At 46.8% G+C, this 26631-nt stretch overlaps 1 protein-coding gene across 1 annotated transcript in view; it reads right to left on the bottom strand.

Moving 5' to 3' along the window:
* The window catches only part of FAM174A (family with sequence similarity 174 member A), a 74041-nt gene extending 48184 nt beyond the window's left edge, over positions 1 to 25857 (bottom strand). Inside the window, exon 1 of the mRNA XM_069625455.1 lies at positions 25320 to 25857. Coding sequence (XP_069481556.1) covers positions 25320 to 25615 — 296 coding nt within the window. The 5' untranslated portion in view covers positions 25616 to 25857. The remainder of the gene's footprint in view (positions 1 to 25319) is intronic.
* Positions 25858 to 26631: the final 774 nt, after the last annotated feature.

The following is a 26631-nucleotide window of genomic DNA, read 5'->3' as shown; positions in this document are numbered from 1 at the left end:
ATAGAAGAGAGAACTGACAATCCAAAAATGGATCAAAGATATTTAAATTACATTGCACCAGAAAAACCATTCATCCCTTTTCTAAAGAAAACAATGGCAAGGTGGTTGCCGAAAATAAGTTAAACAGGAAACTGGAACAAGAACGCAGAAAAACTAGTCATAAAATACAAATTGCATACCAAAGACAGATACGACTATACAAAGCTAAACAAGGGATTCTACAACGAACGGATTAGAAACTCGAGCAACACCAGAAACAGTTGTTCAACTCATCAACGAGCTAAGAAACCCCCAACAGCATGCAACAACACACCAACTCAATCTCAATATCTATGCAATAACCTCGCAGACCACTTCAAAAATGAAATCACAAACATCCAGCAAGTCATTAAGAGCATTCCTAAAATCATCAACAACCCAGTTAACCAGCCAATAATGGAACCAGCCAATAACGGAACCATCTACTAGACTAAGCTACCTCCCACCAATCTTGAAAAAAAAAACAATTCAACAGCCTAGGTTGAAAATGTAACAGAGCCGGTTCCCCAGCAGACCCCTGCCCACCAGACATATACAAGACTATCTCAACCAGAAAACACTGGCAGAATATTTCCTCAACATCTCACTAGCAACAGGAACAGTGCCACAAGCCTTCAAAAATCAGCATATTTAAAGCCACTCCTTACACCCATCGGGAAACAAAGACGACCTAACCAACTACCGACTAATCTCAAACATCAACCACTCTGCGAAGCTACTAGAAAGCTATGTCCATGAACAAATCCTGGAAAATGTGGAAATAAAATCTGATAGTTGACCAGGCACAAGTAGGTTTCAGACCCATGAAGGAAAAGAATCAGCTTTCCAATCGATATGGGACGATCTAAAAACCAACCAAACTTCATCATCAAATTGGCACTCATGCTACTCGATCTACCAGCATCCTTCGACACAGTCCACCACGAAACACTCAGACTCTAAGTCATTGGAATCGGCAACACAGCTGGCCAAAATCCTTCATGACCTAAAGAACGGAAACGACATTCAAGTCAACACCCCGGAAATGTGGAGTCCCACAAGGCTCATCAGCCTCACCACTGCTTTTCAACATCTACATGACTCCTCCACCCAGATTAACTGCATCAATGAACATGGCCACACCAGCAGACACTACGCAAAGGGCAGTCCGATCAGCTACAAAATCAATGCTAGCGAACAACAAAACCCAACGCTCACCAAATGTCTCTTAGAAATAAACCACTGTATGAGCACAAACAGCCTTAAATTCAAGCCAAACAAAAATAGAAACCATGATCGCGCCCAATGGACAACGAACTAGTACTAGAACCGCAAGTCAGTGCAGTAGTTAAGAAATGCTCCTTCCCCTTACAAACAATAAAGAGGATACTCCACATCATCACCTTCCCACACACAGAATACTCGCAGTCATCTCTCTCGCCATGTCAAGAATAGACTTCGGCAACAGCATCCATCTCGGAATGCCATAATAACTTGGATATTTATAATGCGCCTATACACAAGGTGTTTCAAGGCGCAACAAGAAGGGGGGGGGCAGGGATGGAGGAAAAAAAACGGTGCTACTAGGCCTTGTGACTTTTGGATCATGAAAGTGTAGTAACAAGAAGTGCAGGTGAGAGGGGAGGTGGTCAGTCAGGGGGGTGGTGCCCATGGGTTAAGCCTGTGCCAGGGGAGGCCAGGTAGAAAGGGCAATGCGGAGTGTGCAGGGGAAAGAAGGTCCACTTGATAAGTGCGAGTGGATGGGGCTGTAAGGGCTCAAGGGGTGAAGGCACAGCCAGGCTAGTACAGGGGGGGGTGGAGTCCAGTCCGGAAGGGTAAGTGTGTGATGTGATATGGCATTTATAACACGTCTATACACAAGTGTTTCTAGGTGTTGGAGGGGATGTTGTTGGGGGTGGCGAGGAGGGGGGGGGTTGAATTTGGGATGGGGAGACCCAAATGCTGGGGTAGACTGGTTGAGGAGGGCCTGGTGCCCTGTAAGAATCTGATGGAACCAGGCAGCCAGTAAAAAGAAGAGGCAGAGGTGGACATTAGCTGGGGAGGGGGCAGAAGGAAGGAAGGAGGGTATCAAGAAGCTTCCTGAACAATAGGAAATCTGGCTCCAGTCTGGGAGGGGCTGGGGTAGTCATGAAAAAGATACAACAAATACAGAACAAAACAGCAAGAGTGCTCCCCAGACTCACTAAGAGAACACATTACACCAGCACCGAGAACACTACATTGGCTACCAAACTAACAAAATGCCATTTTCTTCATAACACAGAGCAATCCACGGTCAAGAAGAGTCATTCATACAGAGAAAAATCTCGATCTAAGGTACAGCAACGACATGCTCCTCGAACCGAAACATATGGAAAGCACAAATACGCTGGAATTAGCATTCTGCATAGCGGGGAGTTTTTGGAACTCGCTCCCAAAGGAAATGAGAAACAAAAGATCATCTAAAATTCAGGAAACTGAATAAAATGGCTCACCAAACTAAAGACTAAAACCCAAAGGAATTGCAAAACAACAATAAAAAAAATGCCAGAAACTGGACCCCACGAAACAGGGCAATCCAAACAAATAAAGCATCCCAACTATTGCATAATATGAAATGCAAATTTGCAGCGGGGGGTGGGGGGAGCCTAGTCATAAATTAGATGGTGCAACATAAATTAATTACAATTTGTTCTATTCATAGAAAATTGGGCAACATGTTAAAACACTGCAGTCCCTTATCTTGAAATGTGTGCTTTTACATCTACAACACAAACTTGTAGAACTGAAGGTAAATGAATAACGAAGCGTTGCACACATGTAGATTGAAAGGTTGAACACACATGAGTTTAGAGAATAGTTTGCAATCCTGAGAGCATGATTTTCCTAATTCAAACCTGTAGGAGTCAGTTGTAATGTGTTCTTGCTTCCATTTAAAATTACTTGCACATGGCCAATACATTCACAACCCCACACTATACAGTGGAGCAAAATATATGGACTGTGGGTTTATAAATGTAAAATTGTTCAAGAGAAAATCAGTGTTTAAGAATTTTGAAATGGTCCTATATTGAAGTATACTGTGTTGCTTGGACAGAAGCAATCATATAAATGGGTAGCAGTTAGAATGTCTAGTGTCTTATTAGGAGAATAATATATACCTAGAATGGATTATGGAAAAGAATGCTGGTGTCTGAACCTGTAGTCACATAGGCAGGTAAAAATTCCTTTGACCAATTATTTTATAACATATGAAAAATGACAAACCGGCATTTCCTTGTACGAGGCGCGGCGGCCCCGTAAACTGTTTACAATATATGCATGTCACAACATTGCAGTCCAGACAAAATTGCGCCGCTGTTGGCGATCCAAAAGAAGCAGGGATAGATGACATAATACCGCTCAAGTGTAGCTTTTTTGGCCGCTCACGCTGGCACGGCAGCCAGTGAGCGACAACCCTCCCAACACCCAGGCGCTGGTGTGCGCCTTATACTCACCCCTGTGTGTCGAGGGAACGAGGGGACTTCGATCAAGTACGGCGGGAGCTGCAGGATAAAGAGACTGACTGCCTGCAGCTCCTGCCTTCTGTGTCCCCCGGGAACCCGACCGGAAGTCAGGACCTGGGGGACGCCTCTTCCGCCTCCCTGGGGAGGAAGAGTAGAGGCTAGCCACTCTCAAGCATCCAATACATACTAACGCAACCATAAAAGCAAAGTCAAAGAACTACAATTCCCATGAAAAAATGTGTATTTGTGAAGTTTATTAATTTTGTTTTTCCCACATGATAGAGCAGTTTATTATAAAGCCGTGCCTGGTTCCAGATGAACTGGGCACCAACACCTATTTCTGTGTATCCTTTTGCCATTGCCGGGCATTTACGCCAGAGCGACAATGTAGTTCCAGGTATTTAAATGTACATGACGAGCATCACTTCCGGTCTTTACATCTAGAGGTGACAGAAGATTTTCAGTTTTTGGTCCAAGGCTGTGGAATTCCCTGCCATTACTTTTGAGAACAATTAGTTCACTTCTTCAATTTCGTCAGGCACTTCAGACCTTCCTTTTTAGGTAGATGGCCCCCAGTTTTTTGGGAGCCTGTTTCGATCCTCCTTGTCTACCTCCAGCTGTGTCATCTGCGCCAATATACAGTTCATTTCATTTCGTGCGCGCTACAAATGCAAAAGACATACTTTATTGTACATGTCGGAAGCGTTGCCAGTGGTAGATATGACATGCTGTCGGTGTACAGCCTTGTTGTAAACTTGCCAGGAATGCAGAGCTAAATAAAATGAAGATCTAGATCCCTGTCACCATTAGTGAATCCCTTAATTGTTTATTTGATGCTGGACATAATGGTTCCAGTATAAAGAAGGGCTTTCATTATAAAGGCACTGCACAGCAAATCTCATATATGAACTATATTTGAATGAATGTACAGGTTCTGCTATGGTGATATCACCAGTTTAATATTTCTGATGTACAGTCCCATCCCACAAAATCCCATCCCACAATTCTGGGCCAGAAAAAGATGTGTATTCAAAACTCGAAATGTATTTGAAGTGTTGAATACAATCCTTTATTCCAAGGAAATCACTACAGTGTTATCAAACATCACTTTGTTTCCGGTATATAACCATTAAAGTGCATAAAATATGATCGTGTTTGTCTGGACTGCAATGTTGTGGCATGCATATATTGTAAACAGTTTACGGGGCCGCCGCGCCTCGTACAAGGAAATGCCGGTTTGTCATTTTTCATATGTTATGATTTCTGGAGTTTGTTTTTTTCCTCCTGCCAAGAGTGAGACTCTTTTTCTCCCACTCTTGGACATGATGTATGGTATTCCTTTGACTGGTAATGTGTTTTATGGGCTATGGGGTCCTTTACTCCATAGGGTCTTGAAGTGGGAGAATGGGACAAAAGACTCCCCCTAATCTCTTCGCGGCCCTGGCCTAGAGGATCGCGACCCAGACACCCGCCACGAGATGAATTTCCCTACCTACCAGACAACCAAATACCCTGGTACAGGAACATACGGATGTGCCCATCAGCCTGCCCACCAGCCTGCCCTGCTCAAGCCGACACCTGCGGCATGGATGAACTCGATTAAACCTTTCAACAGTAAATAAACACATCGTTAGAGATGCCATGACGACCTAGCCAACTGTCAGAACACCCGTGCAACCATGCACACTGGACACCCCCACACCAATCCACACGAAGAACATATTCAGTGCTATGACGTAGGTGACGGACACACCCACTGACGCGCATCTTTATTATTTTTCACATAGGTTTTTCAAAATGCAGAAACGCAAGACGCACAAAGCACTCATCTAAAATGCTTGCCGACGCTTCTCCTAACCCTTGCATTGTGATGAAAATACAACGAAGACATGGTACTGGATATGAAGCAATGTGATACCGCAACTTAAAGTGCCGTGCATTAAACATCCCCACCTATGCACCAGGCCCAAGTAGGCCGCAAGCAAGAGCCTCCACGAACATTGAACGAGCAAGAGTACAATTGCTGACCCTGCAGAACGAGCCCACCAAGAACTGACAGTCAAGGGGGTAATGTTGCAACTCGCATGCCACAAGCCGAAGCCAAGGTCACACCTGCAAACTAAGCCAGACACAGTGGAAAATACAACATTAAATGTGCAGAATTCTGCCTCAACCACGGTCTCTCCTCACGTGACCAAGCCGAACCTGACAGGGTGCCAAACCCAGGAGGGAGAAGTCGCCTGGGTCCCACGTTTGAGACACAGGCAGCAACAATGAAATGGCCCAATGGACACCTACAGCGATGGGAATAGTCTTCTCTCATGCATATGAGCAAATCCACGTATTGTCTGCACAACCACATAGTTACATATTGTTGCAAATGACAGGTACACCGCGAGCTGGGAACAACAATGGTCCCAGGCTGGGGGGCTCGCGAGTGGACCAATCAGAACATGGGGCACTCATCACTGACGCCATTAACATTAGCCAATCATTAGGGGTCTTTGTGTAACAATTTTCAAGTATCTAATAGAAGGGACAACCCAAGTATACCACCTGACTGACCCTTAACCACTAACAGCGTTCTCTATACGTATGCTATACTAACCCTACCACTCGAGTGGCGATAGGTTTTTTTGCTAACTTTCCCAGGTGACGCAAGTAGCGCGTCATACTGAGGCAAAAAGGGGCCTGCGAGCCCCACGGATTTCGAGAGTCAGGACGGACGCGTACGATCCTAGACCCATCCCTGCCGTTACTCAATAAACAGCAGAACCACCTTGCTTCTTGTGTGTGTCTCATACTCATTTTTGGGATACGCGGGAGGAGTTGGAGGTCCGCGGAAGGCTCAGCCGACCCCGGGAGAAACCCCCCCCCGACAAGTTGGAGGCACTGCTGAGATCTGTTTAAGATCTGCTTTTTATTTTATTTTTCCGAGTGCTCTCGTTGCGAGGAGGCCCGGCGGCGCGGCCCCCTCTGCCGCTGCCCCCTTTTTGAGGACTACAGGACCATCGCGGAACTGCGAGAAGCCCGGACAGCGCAATCCGGATATTGGCCTTCGGGAGCCGGTTGAGAAGTATCCCACCCGCGGTTGGCGAGTGTCCAGACGTGGTCCAGACGAGGGGAGGTGGCGAGCCGCTTGGAGGGGTGCACGCAGTCGAGCGGCCCCGCATCAAGAGAACTTGGTGAGTATGCCACACCCAAAAAGCAATGTGAAATTGTGAGGGAGGGGGGGGAGGAATAGAATAAGGGAGGTGGGAGGTGTTACAAAGGTGCGCGGCGAAGGTTTGATAAATTTGTGTTGACGGTGAAGTGAATGGTAGCTGGACAAGTGCGAGAGCAGTCCGCTACGTTACGAAGAAGAGGGGGGCGGAGCACGAAAACATCACGTGCGGCCGCTCGTAGACACTGATTCGCCTAGGTCGCGACCACCTTAAGGGTGTGTGTGTGCGGTTTCCTACGTATTGGTAATTATTGATCAATGAGTAGATGAGGATCCCTATTGATCGAGCAGAAAACTCGATAGATAGATGACGTTTCCCTGTAGGCGGTAGCTAGCAGGTTGCCTAATACGGAAGATAATTGGTTGGTTAAGCCCTTCTGTCGAGGGGCGTATCACACGCGAAGCGACGCAGCGTGCGCAGTCTGATTATATTGTTGATTACCTTGTTCCAGGCATGACAAGAGGACAGCTGTGGGGTTAACAGGGATAGATTGCAACCTTATTTCAAACTTTTAAAACATGAAAAGAACTTACCGGTAGTTTTGGAAGAGGTCGGTGACGTCACCAGTAGGGCTTTCATAGGATATCTTGAACACAAGGCATTGTTGGGGAGTGGTGGGGAAGAGAATAATGGTAAGGGAGTGGAGACGGAGATAAACGGTAACGATTACATCGGGGCAAGGTGAAGAGAGGGACGTGGCCGCGCACGGAGAACGCGGCCACGACAAGTGAAGAAAGAGGAGGAGGAGTGAAATAAAGTGGGACGGCTGTATAAGAACGTCACACAGGGCACGCAGCCGCAGGGGGCTACATGCGCCTCGGCCGTAGGGGGCCGTAACGGTGTTAGGTGAAAGAAGAAAAGAGAGAAAAGAATATATAAATGCAAATGCTATATTTTACTATTTTCTTTTAGCGGACAATCGCAAGCCCCCAAAATTACGGGGCCAGGTAAAATATCTGAAATTGTATAGCGTTCATTATTAGCAAGATAACCGCTGCCATATCAAGGGAGGATAACAACTCAGTGCTACTATGTCATACGGGACAGGATCGGGAGGGTGGGGGAATACCCTCACTATCCCGCTACAGCATATATGTAAAACACTGTCACCTCATAGGGAGAAACTGATTAAATACAGCATAGAATGGACACAGGGGACGGACAACAAAATGACGACACCATGGCAGCCTAATGGCAGTTTCGACCCATACATCCAACACTCACTATTGACCCATCGACATAACACATACAAGGGGAAGAAGTTGACACACCACGTGGAGGTGTTTAACTTATGGAGAATGTTCCAGGGGTCCCGACCAGGACCAAACGGAATGTTCACTTCAAGGAGGAGAAGAAGGTTAAGGAAGAAGAAAAGAATGGGGAAAAAAAGTGAAGGCACAGAATGCACGGGGAAAGGACAAGAGGGAGGAGAAAAGAGTAGCAGTCTAAACGAAAAAGAAATAAAAAAGGAACAGGGCGATGACATGCCCCTAGCAAAGGTAGTGAAAAAAGAGGAAGGGGGGTTATATCCTTTAACGGAACTACGAGAAATAGTGAGAGAACAATTAAGGGCGGCTGAGGGGTATTCGAACCCGGCATACAGCCCACCACCATGTACAGCTACAGGTGGCTACGCGGGAGGGGAGCCGACAAGTACGACAGGGTCAACTTATACGAATATGTCCGCAGGGGAGGGGGAAGAATAGCGAAGAACAAATTGCAGCAATAGGACATGATGAGTGGGTAGCTGCGCAGGTATTATTAAAATTGCGAGGTTCATTAACAGGAGAAGAGAAGGCGATAGTAAGGGAAATGGACGAGGAGAATGAGAGTAAGAGCGAGATGAAAGGGGAAGGGGGGAAAAGAAAGGAGGAGGAGCTGTTAGGAGAAAAAGAAGAGATTTTGGAGGAACGATTAGCAGAATTAAGGAATGAGCAAAATGCCCTGATCAAGCAGCTTGAGAGGGAGGAAAGAGAGCGCATGGGAAAGGAAAGCAAGTAAGAATGAGTTGGAAAAAATGAGGGAACGAACGAAAGAGAGAAGCTGAAAGGGTAAAGGCAGCAGCAGAAAGGGTATCTCGAGCAGCACAGCGCGACAAGAAAAGAGGAAGAAGAGAAAGAAAAAGAAATGGAAATATGGAAGAGGAAAATACTATCAGAAACAACCAAGAAATACAAAGAAGGGAGGATGATAGAAAGCATATTAGAGCGGGAAAGAGAGATGGGAAAGGAAGAGAGAAGAGGAAAGGATATTGGAAAAGATGAGTAGTGAAGTAATGGAAGAATTAATAAAGAAAAGAGGAAATGGGTAGAGAGATAGCGGAGAAAAAAGAAGGGGAAAGAGAAGATAGAAGAGGGGAGAGTGAAGTAAGGCGATATGTACGCAGAGACACAGAAGTAGCAACAACATCAGCACAAAGGGGAGCAATTGGTAAAGAAGAAATGGGAGGAACGGATTTAATAGATTTAAAAACAGTAACGATTCGGGGGAAAAAGACAGATTGGGGGTTGTCGCTCCTGGATGACTTTTGTAGCGAGGAAGAAGGAATGGAGAGAGAAGGAAGGAATAGGGAAAGGGAAAGCTTAGATAAATTGTACATCACCCGGAATAACAGGGAATCACCATGGGCCTGCAGAAGAAAGGAAGAACTGGGGGGGGGAAGTGAGGGGGAAGAGCAAGGAATGGCGGGAAGGCACACACGTGCAGCTACACCCTCATCATCCCGTCCAAGATGCTCCACTACCCCACACTCATCCCGTGCAACATGCCCACCTACACCCGCACCCGCCCCTCACGAACACACACCCTACGCTGGTAGGCTTAGAGATCTCCCTGGACGCAGGCAGGAAGAACGAGTACACACGCCCACATCAAATAAAGGAAATGATAAAAGAAGGGGAAGAGATGGAGGAGAAAGTTACGAGCAGGGGAAATATGGACATAACAGACGATGTAGACGACACGGAAGAAGAGGAGGGGTATACGGACTTGACTCTGGGGAACCCAGGGGGGTCAGGCAGGACACAACCTAATGCCACTTTTGGAGAGGGGAGGGGTTAGACCACAATACGTCCCTTGGAAGCATGACAAGGAAAATATAAAGTGCAGGCTCCCATCATTAAGTGGAAGTGCGGGGAAATGGATATATGAAATGGAAAAACACACGCAGGACAGAAATTGGCAGTAGGAGATGTGAAGGGCCTACTAATATCAATATTGGGGGATGCAGCAGATGACATCTGGAAGAGAGCAGGCTTCCCCGGGGTCACAATAACAAATACATCACACGACGGGGCGCCATTCGCAAACTGCAGACATGCATTATGGCAAGCACTGAGGGTACAATACCCAGACATAGGAGCGATTACATCACGCAAGATGCGTGAGAACGAAGATCCTGTTGATTATATCCAGGAAATTCAAGAGAAGTGGCGTATGGAAACTAGAGAGCAATGGGACAAGACACCAGCAATATTTTATCATATACTAATACAGGGGCTCCCGGAGGCAGTGCAGAAACAATTGAAGAAAGTAGTGGGGATGGAAGCAAAGGCTTGGCCGGAGATACAACTGACGATAGTACATCATTGTAGGACATGGCAAGAAAAGATGAAACAAAAAAGTAAGAGGATAGGAAAGCGGAAGAGGCTAAATTAGTGCAGAAAAAACTTACTAAGTACACGATGGAAGGTGCACTAATAACTACACCTACAACAATGACACCAAACCCCACGCAAGTAGTGTCCGCACAAGATCCCTCCCAAATACAATCATCACAGATCATAGCACAGCAGCTGCCACCACCCCCACCATACACGACTAACATGGGAGGAGGATACTCAACACCAGGAGCTGGATATTATAATTACAACAGGGGGAAGGGGAGGAATGATGAGGGGAAGGGGATACGGCTATAACGCACAACAGCAAGGGGGAGGATTGAGAAGTTTTTACCCACTGGGCAACCAGTATACCAGGACAATTCAGGGAATTTCCCATGGCAGACAAGGGAACCACCTGTATGTTGGATTTGTGGATTAGGACACATGTCACGCACATGTAGAATGAGACCCGGCACACCAACATGGGGAGAACAACAAGGGCCTACAAGGGAACAGCAGGGTCACCTACAACAGCAGGCACTGCAACCGGGCAACACACAGCAACAGTTAGTAACACAACAACAGCCACAGACATATTCACTACCGCAACAACAGGTAGCAATATCACAGCAACCTCAGGTGCAGCAAGTACAGCAGCCCACTCAAATTCAGGACCATAAGGTAACCTCCACCAATACACAGCTACAGCAAACACAACTGGGAAGGGCGACGGTCCTGGGACACAACCCTTACACAGGAAGTGGTCAATCATTATACCCACAATAGGACAGCCCACAGACGGCCTTGGTGTGTCCCATCCTGTCGGTAACACCTAATAGTGCGGAGGAACCACGCATAGAGGTAACGATAGGTGACAAAAAGTTATCATTCCTTGTTGACACTGGGGCAACCCGGTCTTGCATAAGGGAAGGTAAATTTAAGATGTCAGGTGAGGCCATGAACACCCAAGGATTCTCTGGGGCTAGGGGGTTGGTTCCCTTTACCGATAACATCCCCTTATCTATAGGGGATTATGACATGTCCGTCCCGCTTTTATATTCAAGGGACTCGCCAGTAAACATACTTGGGAGAGACAGAATGAGCAGGTTGAATATGACAATCTCCTTCACGGAGGACGGCATAATTTTTTCCACTCCTGGAATAAACATGCTCACTGCACGGCAAATTATGCAAGCATACTGCGGGCAGACAGTGATTAGGGCTGAGCCAGTAGATGGCAAACTGTTCCAGTATGGAACAGACATGGCATTCGCATGGATGCCAGGAATAGAAGGGAAGATCTGGAGGAGGCCAACAGCCTATCTGTTCAGACCAGAAACACCAGCCAATGAACCAGAAGGAAAGGTGATTTCAGTGAGCATGGAGAGCATTATAGCGACTGCTGATTACATCGCGGTACATGCCCAAGACCGGGAAGGAAGAGCATGGAGGGCAGTGATAGCACTAGCTGAGGGATGCAGGCTCACCCTGGTGTCAGACGAGGAGCTCTTTTCAGAAGAGAAGGAAGAGGGTGAAATGGTATTTATGATGAGTGTAGATATATGGCTAAGAGTGACATACAAACAAGTGACACAGAAAATTGAAATGGCACTTGAAGCACCCACATCCACCCCAGTTCCTTTTTTCGAGGAGGCTATGGCAAAGGTTCCAACATCATTGTGGACTACTAGTCCCTATGACGTGGGGTGCATAAAAAGTATCAGGGGAGTAAGAATAAAACTGAAAAAAGGTGCAATACTCCCTAGAGTGAAGCAATACCCACTATCAAAAGAGGCTGATGAGGGCATATATGAAACAATAACGGCCCTTATAAATAATGGCATATTGGTACCATCAGAATCACCATGTAACACGGCCGTATATCCAGTGCGCAAAGCTAAAGGAGGGTCTTGGCGTTTCATCCAGGACCTCAGGCCCTTGAACAACATTGTGGAAGCAGAATACCCCATAGCAGCAAACCCCGCCACAATATTGTGTGGAATTCCAGCAGAGGCCTCACGATTTACAGTGATTGACCTCAAAAATGCCTTTTTCTCAATACCCCTGCATCCAGATTCACAAGATCTGACAAGCTTCACGTACAGAAACACAAAAGGGAAACACACCAGGTTGCCACAAAGGTACTGCGAGTCACCCTCAATTTTCAACAGAGTAATACAGATGGACTTGGGAAACATTGAATTAGAAAGTACAGTGTTGCAATATGTTGACGACATAACAATTTGCAGCACAAGCGAAAAAAGGTACAGGCAGGACTCATTGAAGATGCTGACAATATTGGCTGAAAAGGGTTACAAGGTAGATAAAGAAAAGTTACAGTACTGTCAGGAACAGGTGTTATACATTGGTCAGCTGATATCCCAACACGGAAGAAAGATTGCACCACAAAGAGCACAGGCTATATCAAACACGCCATTGCCACAAACAGTGAGGGAGCTGCAGCAGTTCCTGGGATTGTGCAACTACTGTAGAGCATGGGTATTTGATTACAGCTCATACATAGGACCCCTACTTGAAGCAATGAGAGAAGCAAAACAAAGGGGAGAAAAAATTGGGGTAGACAATGGAAATGAAAGAGGCCTTTGACGAATTGAAACGCGCAATATCAACTGCTCCGGTAATGGCCACCCCAGATTATGAACGACAGTTCTTTATCTTTTCACATTGCGACTCAGCAGTAATGAAAGCAGTGTTGGCTCAAAAAACAAGCATGGGATACAAGCCAGTAGCATTTTACAGCGGTCACCTGGACCCTGTTATGTTAGGTCATTTCCCTTGCAAACAAGGCCTCGCCGCAGCTGCCTTCGCGGTAGAGAAATCATCATCTATTACAATGGGGTGCCCAACCACACTATTTGTGGAGCATGCTCTATTTGAAATATTAAACAAGCCTAAGTCCACACTAACCACACAGAGAGCGTCTGGTTATGAGATTATATTATCTAGACCAGAACTATCTATTGTTAGATGCAGTATAGTTAATCCTGCAAGGTTTATAGTGGAAGTCATTGAGGAAGGTGACTATGCTCATGATTGTACGCAGACTACTGAAATGTACTCATGTACTAGAAAAGTTGAAGAGGATGCGCTAAATGGAGGAGAGCTCTTGTTCATTGATGGGTCATTGACAACAGACCAGAGTGATGGGATAAGGAGAACTGGGGCAGCAGTTGTAAAAATAACAGAGGACTTGGTGTGTGTGGCGGTGAAATGTGTACAGTTACCACAACATTATTCTGCTCAAGCAGCAGAATTGGTTGCACTGATCTTGGCGTTGAAGGAAAGTTTTGACAAAAGAGTTACTATATATTCTGATAGCGCATATGTCACGTCTACTGTCCACTCGGGGTTGACAAAATGGCGGAGAAGAGGGTTTAGAAGAGCTGAAGGCACCCCAGTGCAACATGCTCTCTTATTAGCTGAGTTAATTGAAGTAATAAATAATCCCAAGAAATAGCTTTGGTTAAATGTCCCGCACACACTAGTGGAGAAGATCATATCTCAAAAGGGAATGAAGCAGCAGACGCACATGCGAAGTATGGTGCTTATTTTGGTGAGATCTGGAACCCCCCAGAGTCAGAGAGAGGGAGAGGGAGGGGGATAGCTAAATAGATTTTGATGAAAGAACGGTACACCCACCTCCCAGCCACACAGATAATGGAGTTACAAGCGGCTGCACCAATGGCAGAAAACGAAATATGGGTAAAAAGAGGATGTACAATGTCGCCAACTGACGCACTATGGCGTCAGGGTAACACTGGAAAGATGGTCATGCCATTGGCACTATTGAACACCGCCCTGAGCCAGCTTCATCACCCGGCACATACAGGGAAGGAAGTTATTGCAGCACGAATTAGGGAAGGTTGGTTCTGCCACGAGTTAAATTCTCATGTAACAAATTTTATCAGAAATTGCCTTACATGTCAACAGTTTACGGCCGGTCACACGCTGCAAGTGATAAAAGGTACTATACCCCGGCCAGAGGGACCCTTCCTGCACATTCATATTGATTACGTTGATATGATCAATGTATGTCAAGGAAATAGGTATATGATTGTAGTAGTATGCCCATTCTCCAGGTGGATTGAGACAGGACCCTGCTCACATGCGGATGCTTTCAGAGCAGCTAAATGTCTAGTGAGGGAGGTTTTCCACAGGTGGGGAGTGTGCGAAGTACTGCGGTCAGATAACGGCCCGCACTTCGCTAATGAAATGTTTCAGCACATCACGTCCTTACTGAACATCAAGCATAAATTTGCGTGTGCATATCACCCGCAGGCCAATGGTGTATGTGAACGCCTGAATGGCCTATTGAAGGAGGCAATTGCAAAGATACAGCAAACAACAAAGAAGAGTTGGTTTTATTGCCTTCCGCTAGCTCTATTTGAGCTAAGAAATAGACCAGGCTGCGACCACCACCTCACTCCTCACGAGGTGGTGACCGGACGTCAAATGCGCCTTCCTCTTACGCCAACATCAAGAGCATTCACAGACTATGAAAACACTGCAACTGTTCTCGGTGATGAAATGTACCAATATGTGTCTTCTTTGATACTAGTGTAGTGTTTGTGTCTCAACAGCTCAAGCGCACGCGGGGCGGGTCTAAGAGTTATCAACAAGAAGACGCGGACAAAGAATTGGAAAAGGAAAAACTGTGCAAAATTGCTAGAGGTGACCACGTGCTACTCTGCAATTTTAATAGAAAGTGGAACAGCCCACGCTTCACTGGTCCCCACCTGGTAGAGGAGGTATCTACGAGAGCAGTAAAGTTGCAGGATAAGCTTGCTTGGAATCACCTACACGCCGTAAAGATCTGCAAACTCCAGACCCGCCCTAGCGTCACCGACAGGGTTATTGGAAGAGCAGCAACAGCGTCACCTACGGAGAAAGAGATGTTTACCACAACTGACGACCTCAGTGTCTCCATACCCTACCACCCCCCAGAGACAAGTACTGAAATAGACACTGGTGATTTGCATACCGCCCATCCCATGGTCACAAGATCAAAGAGTAAATAGACTTCCGCCAGTTGAGCCCCAAACCCTCTGCCCACAAACCCCCTGCCCACTACAGCCACCACCCAATTGAAGGACATTGTTTTGCACACATACACATGTAAACACTTGTACGTTTTCTTTCTCGCACATGCAGGTACCGTGTGTTATTGTATTGCTAAGAAAATAGGTAACTAACAGCGTACATTGCCCAGGAGTAGATGCTACCCTCAGACGATAATTACCCTGAAGCCCTATCACACCAATTTGTATATCACATAAAAAGGCCAAAGTACCTAAAAAGAAGGAGGGTACGTGTTTACTACACTGCATTTATTTTGGCCATAGAACAATCAATGCCCCATCTTCACCAGCACTTACCTGCTCTAAGAGACAGATCGCTTAGATTGGCGTGGGAGCAGCTCTTCGCCTGGGCACTGAACGACTACCTGATAGGGAGGGCTTGATAACGACAACTAACAATAATAACAAGCGTATTGAGAATTTTCAGGCGGGCAACTTTAACGTCGAAAGAACAAGCTGCCGGACTGCAGCAAGGTAAGAGCAAATGCCGGTGAGACTAGCTTTTTGTAATAAAAATGATAGGGGTTTTGGTGATCACTGGTTTTTTGGCTGCCTCTGTATGGCAGAAAAGTTATGCTATCAATATCATGGCTGCACCCAAACCTAACGTACCCCCACCCACGGCTGCAACAGGTGTTACGTCAGGTGGTACTAGCAACCCTCCACATAAGGGAAGCAGAGTTAAACGCAGCACATACAGGTATTGATAATTACATAACAGATTCTGCACACGTCTCGAACAACATGTGGTACCAGCACATGACCCAAAGAGGTAAGCAGACAACAGAAGACAGCTGCTATGTCTGCTCATTGATCCCATACGCCATGAGCGCTTCTCGAACATTCGTTGCCACAGAAATACAAGAAAAGACGGCACGATGTATAATCTACCTGGCACTATTCCAGACGAGAGGGCGATTTCAAGGAACGGTGGTGAGACTGGTGTGGAAAACGCGAGACATATCCATACGAAAACAACTTCCTCAAGTCTTATTTGAGTTACCACAAGAGCAGTTTGCATGCTGAAGCATTCAGATACATGACAAGTGGTCCTGAAAAGGGAGAAACGAAGAAAGTAACACTACAATACCTACCATGTGACTGGTACGCCACCGAAGTTCCTGGTACACAAGGCTGTTGGGAAAGACCATTGGTAACAATAACGGGGAAGGTATACATGAACAATAAATGGGACATAGGAGTGGTTGGCAGCAACATGGTAACAAGAGAAAATATTACCACCATTGATGAACACAATAACAGATGTTGGACAATTTGGGGCAAGTACGTACCCATGCTGACGGAAAAGGATGAAGACCCAATGAGCATACTGCCGCTGTCTGAACCTAAGCTATGCTACCAACATAGAGAAGTGGACGTGGGATACAACACCAACTGTGCTAGCGTCTTAGAGCTACCAGGGGGGGGGGGAAGAGCAGGAACAGCAGTATTAATGGATCACTACTGGGCCTGCGGAGACAAGGCATACCACACACTGCCCCCTCTGAGGAACGGTATATGCACAATAGTACACATTAATGTACCATCACTAGTGGTGCCCCAGAAACATGTGAACATGGCAAACTGCCCCAAAATGAATGAAGGAAACAAGAGGAAGAAGAGATTGGTACAATCTCAGAGGGGGTCAGACAACGAAAACAAAAACAACAATAATGTCCTGAATAGAAAAAAAGAGAGACAAGGAGAACCTCTGACAGGAAATTACCTATGGGGAAGGTCGGAAACAGCACTCCCACCAGAACACAGACTATTCAGCAGAGCAGCAATGTTTTTCTCGTCAATAATACACCCTGGACTACAAGCTTATGCAAACGCAAAATGGCTCCAGATAACCCGATGGGAGCCGATGATGACAATTCTACAGTAAATGGATTCAAGACAATAAAAGAGGAACTGCGAGCAGTGAGGATGGTAGCACTACAGAACAGATATGTATTAGATCTCCTTACAGCAATGGAAGGAGTTTGCGCAAAGATAGGACAATCATGCTGCACATTTATTCCTGCTAACGATGCCGACAATGGTACACTCACCGAAGCAGTATCACAACTGGCCCAGATGCACTCCAAAATGATCGAAGAAAGTAAAGGAGTAAAGAAGGATGACAGCTGGTTTTCTTTGTTATGGTCATGGATGCCATCATGGCTGTCGGACGGGCTGAAGATTATAGTTGGATGTATAATACTGGCTGGAGCTGCATTGATTATAATAAGGTTCTGGAAGGCCCGGAAGGCACGTACTACAGACGAAATGATCGAAATGGTTGGTATGCACCCCTTGATGCCAACTGATGATGGCCAACACACAGACACAATAATAAAGGAAAGAGAAAAACTGAGCAAACAGATCACCAACCAACCACCTGGACCCGCCATCCGTGAAGCTGGAAAAGCCAAGAAACCCGAGAAGCTACATCGGGAAATGGGTATACTGCACACCGGGAGGAAGTTGTGTGTATATGTATTGGCCATTTGAGGACCATGTGAACCACTATGGACACCTGGGAGGAGTAACTAAAATATGGAGAGTAAGAGGAGATAAGGAAAAGGATATGTTTGTGGTCGACAAGAGGGGGGACTGAAGTGGGAGAATGGGACAAAAGACTCCCCCCAATCTCCTTGCGCCCCTGGCCTAGAGGATCGCGACCCAGACACCCGCCACGAGATGAATTTGCCTACCTACCAGACGACCAAATACCCTGGTACAGGAACATACGGATGTGTCCATCAGCCTGCCCTGCTCAAGCCGAAACCTGCGGCATGGATGAACTCGATTAAACCTTTCAACAGTAAATAAACACATCGTTAGAGATGCCATGACGACCTAGCCAACTGTCAGAACACCCGTGCAACCATGCACACTGGACACCCACACACCAATCCACACGAAGAACATATTCAGTGCTATGACGTAGGTGACGGACACACCCACTGACGCGCATCTTTATTATTTTTCACATAGGTTTTTCAAAATGCAGAAACGCAAGACGCACAAAGCACTCATCTAAAATGCTTGCTGACGCTTCTCCTAACCCTTGAATTGTGATGAAAATACAACGAAGACATGGTACTGGATATGAAGCAATGTGATACCGCAACTTAAAGTGCCGTGCATTAAACATCCCCACCTATGCACCAGGCCCAAGTAGGCCGCAAGCAAGAGCCTTCACGAACATTGAACGAGCAAGAGTACAATTGCTGACCCTGCAGAACGAGCCCAGCAACAACTGACAGCCTAGGGGGCAGTGTTGCAACTTGCATGCCACAAGCCAAAGCCAAGGTCACACCTGCAAACTAAGCCAGACAAACAGTGGAAAATACAACATTAAATGTGCAGAATTCTGCCTCAACCACGGACTCTCCTCACGTGACCAAGCCGAACCTGACAGGGTGCCAAACCCAGGAGGGAGAAGTCACCTGGGTCCCACGTTTGAGACACAGGCAGCAACAATGAAATGGCCCAATGGACACCTACAGCGATGGGAATAGTCTGCTCTCATGCATATGAGCCAATCCACGTTTTGTCTGCACAACCACAGTTACATATTGTTGCAAATGACAGGTACACCGCGAGCTGGGAACAACGATGGTCCCAGGCTGGGGGGCTCGCGAGTGGACCAATCAGAACATGGGGCACTCATCACTGACGCCATTAACATTAGCCAATCATTAGGGGTCTTTGTGTAACAATTTTCAAGTATCTAATAGAAGGGACAACCCAAGTATATCACCTGACTGACCCTTAACCACTAACAACGTTTTCTATACGTATGCTATACTAACCCTACCACTCGAGGAACCAATCCAGAGTGGCGATAGGTTTTTTTGCTAACTTTCCCAGGTGACGCAAGTAGCGCGTCATACTGAGGCAAAAAGGGGCCTGCGAGCCCCATTGATTTCGAGAGTCAGGACGGACGCGTACGATCCTAGACCCATCCCTGCCGTTACTCAATAAACAGCAGAACCACCTTGCTTCTTGTGTGTGTCTCATACTCATTTTTGGGATACGCGGGAGGAGTTAGGGCCTCCCAGCCCGGAGGTCCGCGGAAGGCTCAGCCGACCCCGGGAGAAACCCCCCCCCCCCCCCGACAGTCTCATGTGTTTTTCTTATGTGTGTTACACAGCACCCTCCGTGCAGTAACACAGGGGTGTCATAGTGACCCCACCATAGACTCCATACACTGGGACTGAGTACTGTCTCCCAGGGCATGTAAAGTCACCATTGGCTTTACTAGTCCCAAATTATTAACAGAAACCAGTACAAACCATCATTTTGTGGACGTACTGGTCGGGGCAATTCGATTGCTCGGGGTAGTCGGGGGGGCACGTCTGCGTCCCCCCTGATCAAGTTTTGGCTGGTGGCAGTGAAAGTACTTTTTATATTCGACCGCAAATATTTTCCTATGGGATTTTCCCATTGTTCGAGGCTACCAACTTTAATTATTTAATTCTCATAGCTTCGAACATACCGCCGGTTTATTTAATTAATATTAATTCTCCGGTTGGTATTTTTTGCCAAGACTCGATTCTAAAATGGCGTTTGTGTCTCTTCTGTGACTCCAACCCAAGTCGAGCCCTTTGTTCCACTTTTTGGCGGGCATCTCCACAGAAGCCTCCAAAAGTGGTGCCACTCTGTCTGGGTACCACAAGGGGTGTAGGAGGGGGTTTAGGCACCCTGGACCGAGTTACCTTGGTAGCTCAAGTCGCACTCTTGTGTGATTGGCCCAAGTGGTGAGCCGGCTCACCACTTAGCATGTTTGAGTGACAGCTAGGCTGAGTGAATGGGGGTTTTCTGCATAAAAGCAGGGCTTTGGGGACTGGAACTTCAGGAGTCGCCACAGGACCTGAGAATCTGACGAGGGAGAAGCTGCGCCCACCTACCACGACAACACCACCGGTGGAGCCCTGCAGAACCGACTCATCACTTCCCCCGACGACAGAGAAGATCGCCCGGCTGGAGAGGCTTCTTCCCCTGACTGGTGGGCACAACCAGTTTACCTTTCTTTCTTCGCACCCCAGCCCGGTTTGTGGTCGAACTGCCCGTGCCAAGCACCCCGGCAGCCGGATAGCCACTCACCACCGAACCGCGAATCACCGGACCCCTCCTTGTACCTGAGAAACTCTGCGGCTGGTTTCTTCCCTGGCAGTGCAACAGACTCCTGTCTTCCTCCACGACGAGATCCTCTCTTCCCCCGAACGAAGCACCAACTTGCATCCGCTGCCAGGAACAACTGCCCCCGCTGGAGTGTTCTCACCACTTTAAAGGTACCGTGTCCGCCAGGCCTCCCTTTCTAAAGATTGCTACAAGGTAATAATAACCCCTTAACCTTCTGGACTGGGCTGGCCGCCTTGACCCTCCAACTGGTCCCTTTCTTTGGTCCAACTCCTTTTTGAACCTTTACAAGACTTTTGTGTACTGCAACCGTGTGACCTTGGACACATTTCGTTTGGATCCTCTGAAAGTGGATCCGGCCTCTTGAACTCTAACTTCACGGTTTTACTTTGCCTTCCTCTCTTGTTATGTTCTGATAAAAGTGTTGGGAACTGTTTCAACTTGTTCTCTGCTCTTCTCTCCCGTTTTTTAAAAACCAATTATTAGAGTGCCGTCTACGTTAAGCGCTCACTGCTGTCTGAAAATAAGTGGGGCTTTACTTAAGACTTGTCTAATATTCTTTTAAGGGAGTATATCTTTTAGTGATCGTGTTTTTGAATTGCTTACTATTAGTGCCTGTGTTTTTCTAGATGTGGTTTTAAATAAATAATTATATCTCTTTTACACCAAGCCCTGTTCAGTGTTTACTTGTTCTACTGTGTTCTCTTGACCTATTGTCAATACTCTGTATACTGCCTAACTCTTCTTGAGGGAAGTCTGACTGCTCAGCCACAGCTACCAAGTGAATCTGTGTGGTACAGACTGCTACCAAGTGGGTTTACTGCCAAACACCTGTAGTCCTAAATCTTTTGCAGTGGTCCCAGAGGGAACTGCACAGGTTTCTGCCTAACAGTTCCCTGACAATTTGAAACTCTGGTTGGTGTGCAAGTAAAGGGTCTGGCCATGTACTCGGTTTGGGACCTTGAAAGGTTCTGTAGCTGGGAACTTCCCACAATGTACACACATATCTTAAAAACGGGGCGATGGCAGATGTTCCCCTTGATAATTGAAAGTGTGACTTATGTGCAAGTGAAGAGTACGACCAGGATCGTGCCATAATAAGTTGGCAAACGTAAGCTAGGGAGTCTAGGCAATGTACATGCCGTGGTAAGGCTTCCAGTGATGGTACACGTTCCTTTAGAGTTTAATTTATGCTGCAACTGGTAGATCTTACAGCAAACAGGAAAAGGTTGGTAAGCTGTGGGATTCCCACAAGATACATGGCTATAGTAATACTTGGATGATGGCATGCACGCACTGATAAAACATGCACTGATAAGTAAAAATTGCGGTGAAGTACAACTTGTATGTCCGGACAGCAACACAGCACTATGGCCACGTAAGGTGGGCAAGCGGTTGCCACTGCCATAAGGTACACACATGCAGTAAGACCGGATGATGGCGCAGGTGCACTGATGATTGAAATTACAGAGATGTGTGATATGAGGGTTTGGACTAACAGACCTGTACACAGTGCCAGGGTCGGGTGGGCCACATTGGCCTGCAATGGTACCAGTGACTATGTAGTCCTGGGCCACCGGCAAGTGTTATTGGGCACCTTTCGTGCCAGCATGGATCTCCAGAGGCAACTGAGTGAAATCTGGTTAAAGGGTGGCCCAATATGGGCCCAGTTCGAGCCCCACCCCTAGTATGGAGGGGTTTTTAACTAAGTGAACTCTGGACTCGGAGGGGGAGAATGTGCCACCTGCAGGCAGCTGGGCACTTCTGCTGCCAGGACTGATCTCCAGGTGTCATCTAAGTGAAATTATGGTACACCATTAGGGACAGCTGTCTTAGAACTGGTTGACAGGGAAGTTGGGATGAAGTAGATGAGAGGTTTGAGTAAATGGGTTGGGGGAGATTTAGAACAAATGGAGCAAAGGTATGGGGCATTGTGGGCAGTGAAAGCCACCCCCAAAGCGTGGCAGAGTATCGTGGCGGTCCTAGCCAATGAGGGAGTTTCACGCTGCAGCTTCGGCGGCAGCAGGTCAGGATTGGCCAGGCTCGAGGCAAATCCATGTGCGGGCATTGTAGGGGAGGATTGGTCCAAAAGACCCCCCTCCCCTGCATCCTCTCCCCCGGTGAGGGCCATGGCTCGTCAGGGGTCCCCTCCCTACCACCAGGGCCCAGGTGGTGGATGGGTCACATGCCGGAGACATTGACCAAACCTGCTGAATTTAGCTAGGCCTCGGAAACCAATTTGTCTAATGAAGATGGTTTGAGCCCTGCGCACCGCAGCACGGCCCCCACCCTTGGAGAGTTTCAATTATCCCTGTGGCCACAGCTCTCTGGCAGATCCGCTGAGAGCCCGTTCCCACGAACAAGACGGACATGAGCTAGTGTTAGATACCAACACTGTAACATTTCACCTTCCGCAGTGTATCGCTGTTCCCAGCATGACCCGGCCCGCAGGGCCTGGATGGAAAAAGAACTGTAAAATGGTCCTCTGACAAGAGCAAAGTTTCCAAATACTAATGAGAAAAACCACTTGTGATGAAAGTGTTCTCTCCACAACCTCTCTGACTAAAAAACCTGTAAAATGTATAAATATGGCAGAATGTGTGCTCATATGACATTAGGAATGAAGCACCCACATCCCTGCAGTTATGCGCAAATAGTAAAAGCATCCCGGGGGTTTTCGTGTTATGTGTTTCATTGAAAAGATTGCACCCCACGGTCCCACGCCATAACCGAACTAATCCTGCTAGAGTGCAAAGAAAGACAAATGCAACCATATTGAGGGCTTGTGTAAAGGGTGCACGAAAATGCACCATGTGTGTGTCCAAGCCCACTACGTGCCACTGCCGTCAGTCTCATTGGCGGGTTGTTTCTGTGTGCTCCACCAACCTTACTACTACCTCACTTACCGCGAATGTATAAGCATATAACAAAATGTTGTAGTTGTTAAAAACTTAGTGTACAAGTAATGTGCTCGAATTGGCCATATGAATGACACTAGCAATGTCAAAACGTGAGCTTTAGAAAGACAATGAGTATTGTATATTATTTGAATGTTTATGCTTCTTCCACCTAAAGTCGGCAACACACGAGGAAAATACCTTTGTGAGCACATGCAAGGCCATTCCCCCTTTCCTCCCAGTGAAGCCTGCCAGACAGAAAAGCAGAGGCCTGTGCCGCGCTGCTCCACCTCCCCCAACTCGGCTGGAGCCGCTTCAAAGATTTGTAATTCCCCCGCAGCACCCAAGGCCACGGCCTGCCACCTGTATTATTTACAACCCAGCAGTAAACCCTGGCCTGAAAACACAGATCCAGAGGCGCCCTTTCTTAGGCTCCACGACCCACTGGCTCACCTTAGGTTAATGGCCCCTGTAAAATTAGGACACCTAATATTATGGCAACATTACAGCAACACATCCATAATGGCTTCTAACAAGACATGATGACATGGACCGCCTGTCCCATGCCCCGAGACCCAACCCCACGACCTACGATACCCGGTCAACAGGACGATGGTAACCATGTATTGATGAATCGCCAACAGACCCCACTCTAGGTGCATTCCTCCTGTGTTGCATTAACCTGTAGAATAACCTATTGGAAGATTTACCAGAGAAGATAATATTGCAAATGGTTGAATGACTGCGGTGTGCGTGGCCCTAGGGCAGAAAGTCAGGAAAGACATTCATCTCCGACACTGGCCACAGTTGGCACAACACCACCGCCCGGATGAACCCAGCTGACCTGCCAGGCCCAGCCCAACCCACAAGGGTAACCAGTGACGTCCTCCAGCCGCGGCAAACCACATCGCAGCAGCACCTATAGCTAGTCGTCGCCACCCAATCCCCACGATCTTGTGCCCCCTATAGTATGTAGGTTCTTATGACGTTTTTTGTAAATATATACGCCTGTCTTTGCTATTGTCAGACAGAGCGCTCTCGGAGTTTGCAGAGTCCTTTGCATGCCCTATTTTGATTGATAAACTCCCATTTACCCTCACCCGCACTTTGTCTTGGCCTTATTCCCATCCTGGGAGAGTCCATTATTGTATCTCATTGTGGGGAGGATCGTGCTAGCTGGGGACGCTCGCCTTCAGCATTGACTCCCTTTTTTAGGGCTCTTATGCCAACAACCTCCTTGTCAGTGCACCAAAGTGTTCTACTGGTAGTAACCGGTGTTGGCATGGTAGTAACCAGAAGCATGTTCAGCTTGTGCCCTTGGCAGGTAGGGTGACACGGTTCACCCTTACCTGAGGGTAATGTAATGTGTGGCTGGGACCATCCCAAGTTTATTGTTGCTCCAAATAAACTGTGACCTTGTATATTCCAAATAACCTTACAAAAGTTGTCTGTTATTTCATGGTGTGTGTTATATTCTGGCCACAAGAGGTAGGGGCGACCAATGGGGATCTCCCCGCTATGTTATTTTCGTGACAGCAAGCAAATGCTCAATTTCCATTTTGGCAAAATGCATGGCATCTCCAAGCGTGATCATCATATATTATAGTCCAATTAAATTGCAACGCACGGAAGCTTGACATCGTTTATAGCACATGGTTTAGTAATATGTGAATTAAAACCACAGACTGGCAGGTAATATTCAATATCACTTAATCATTTTCCATAATAGCTAAAAGAAATGCAATAATTAAAGACATGCTTTTCTAAAGTCAGAGGCCTGTTTTATGCGAACACCACTATATGTCCCTAATTTCGCGTGTTGCGGTCTAGCCCTGCTCACCTGATAGTCCTGATCACAAAGAAAATGATGACGGCAGCGCTGACCACCACGAGCACTGACAGCGCCCGCTGGGTCATAGGCCTGTGTTGCGGTTGCAACTCCTCTGTGATTGTACTGTGCCCAGTGCGTGCGTCGCTGCTGTTCCCTGGGGTGGCGGCAGGGGGGCTGTGCGGTCCAGCCCCGCCGCTTGCAGCTGGGGAGGAGGCGATGGGCAGGACGTTCTCCTTAGCCGGGGCGGCCGCTACCAGGCCGGTCAAGGAGAGTAGCACAGCCTGCAGCGGCAGACCAAGATGCATTCTCCGGCGCTCGGAAACAGCCGATACGGCCGCGTCGAGGAGGGACTAAAATTCGAGATCTCAGGTCTTCGTCTTCGAATGGGCGCTGGACTCCGGAAGTGCCCGCAACACCGGCGTGGCTGCCATGGACGCCTCCAGCTGCTGCTACAGGTCTCGCGACTTGATTAATGACGCCACAATTCACCTTTTGCCAGACAAAATCTGTCCTCCACGCTGTACCCTAAAGGCTCGTTGTAGTTAGTGGCCCACGTCTCTGAGTCGGCCATTTTTGAGTGGTGTTTTCTAATTGGTAGCTCGTTATTTTTCGACAATGACATTTTTATAATGTGTTTTTATATCTATATTTTTGCTTTCCGGTACCAGATACATTGGCATTGTGTAGTACACAAAACTGACCAATCATGACAGTACATATGTTTTTATATAATTCTAAATTTAAGATACTCTCTAAAACATAACGATACCGCCTTCTTTGCAATCGGGAGTTGCTGCGCACTGGTTATAAAGTAATTCTTGTTTAGGGAGATAGTAATTATTCCTACCCCTATGCACAAATTAAAGAAAACACACATCTTAATTTGTAACTGCAGAGATAGTAGAGGGACAACAATCCTAACAATGTTCTTCTTTGAAACGGAGGAAATCATCGGCCATATTTGGAGGAAATTATAAGCCTGAATCACAGCGTTCTAATAAACTCTGGCCTAAATTAATTTTTTGGAACACGAAATGCACGTCACCTAGGTTTAATTTATATCCTGGTTATTGTTATGAACAACAAAAAATAACACATGTTCAAGGGCAAACCATCAGCCGTGGGCATACTGTTAAGATACAAATTCAGATGTTCCATACTAACAGGAAAGTCTTGATTCTATAAAGAGACAGATGCAAAGTATTCTTCACTTCACACTACATTCACAGATTGGCATACCGTTAACCTTTACGATGAATGTGTGTGCCATGTTTGATCTAAGCAAAATAATAAAATATATGGTGTGCCTCAATTGAAACAT

This window comes from Ambystoma mexicanum, chromosome 6p (genome assembly GCF_040938575.1).
Source record: "Ambystoma mexicanum isolate Mex_15411 chromosome 6p, UKY_AmexF1_1, whole genome shotgun sequence".
In the NCBI taxonomy this organism is placed as follows: domain Eukaryota; kingdom Metazoa; phylum Chordata; class Amphibia; order Caudata; family Ambystomatidae; genus Ambystoma; species Ambystoma mexicanum.
This window is presented reverse-complemented; position numbering and strand designations above follow the sequence as displayed.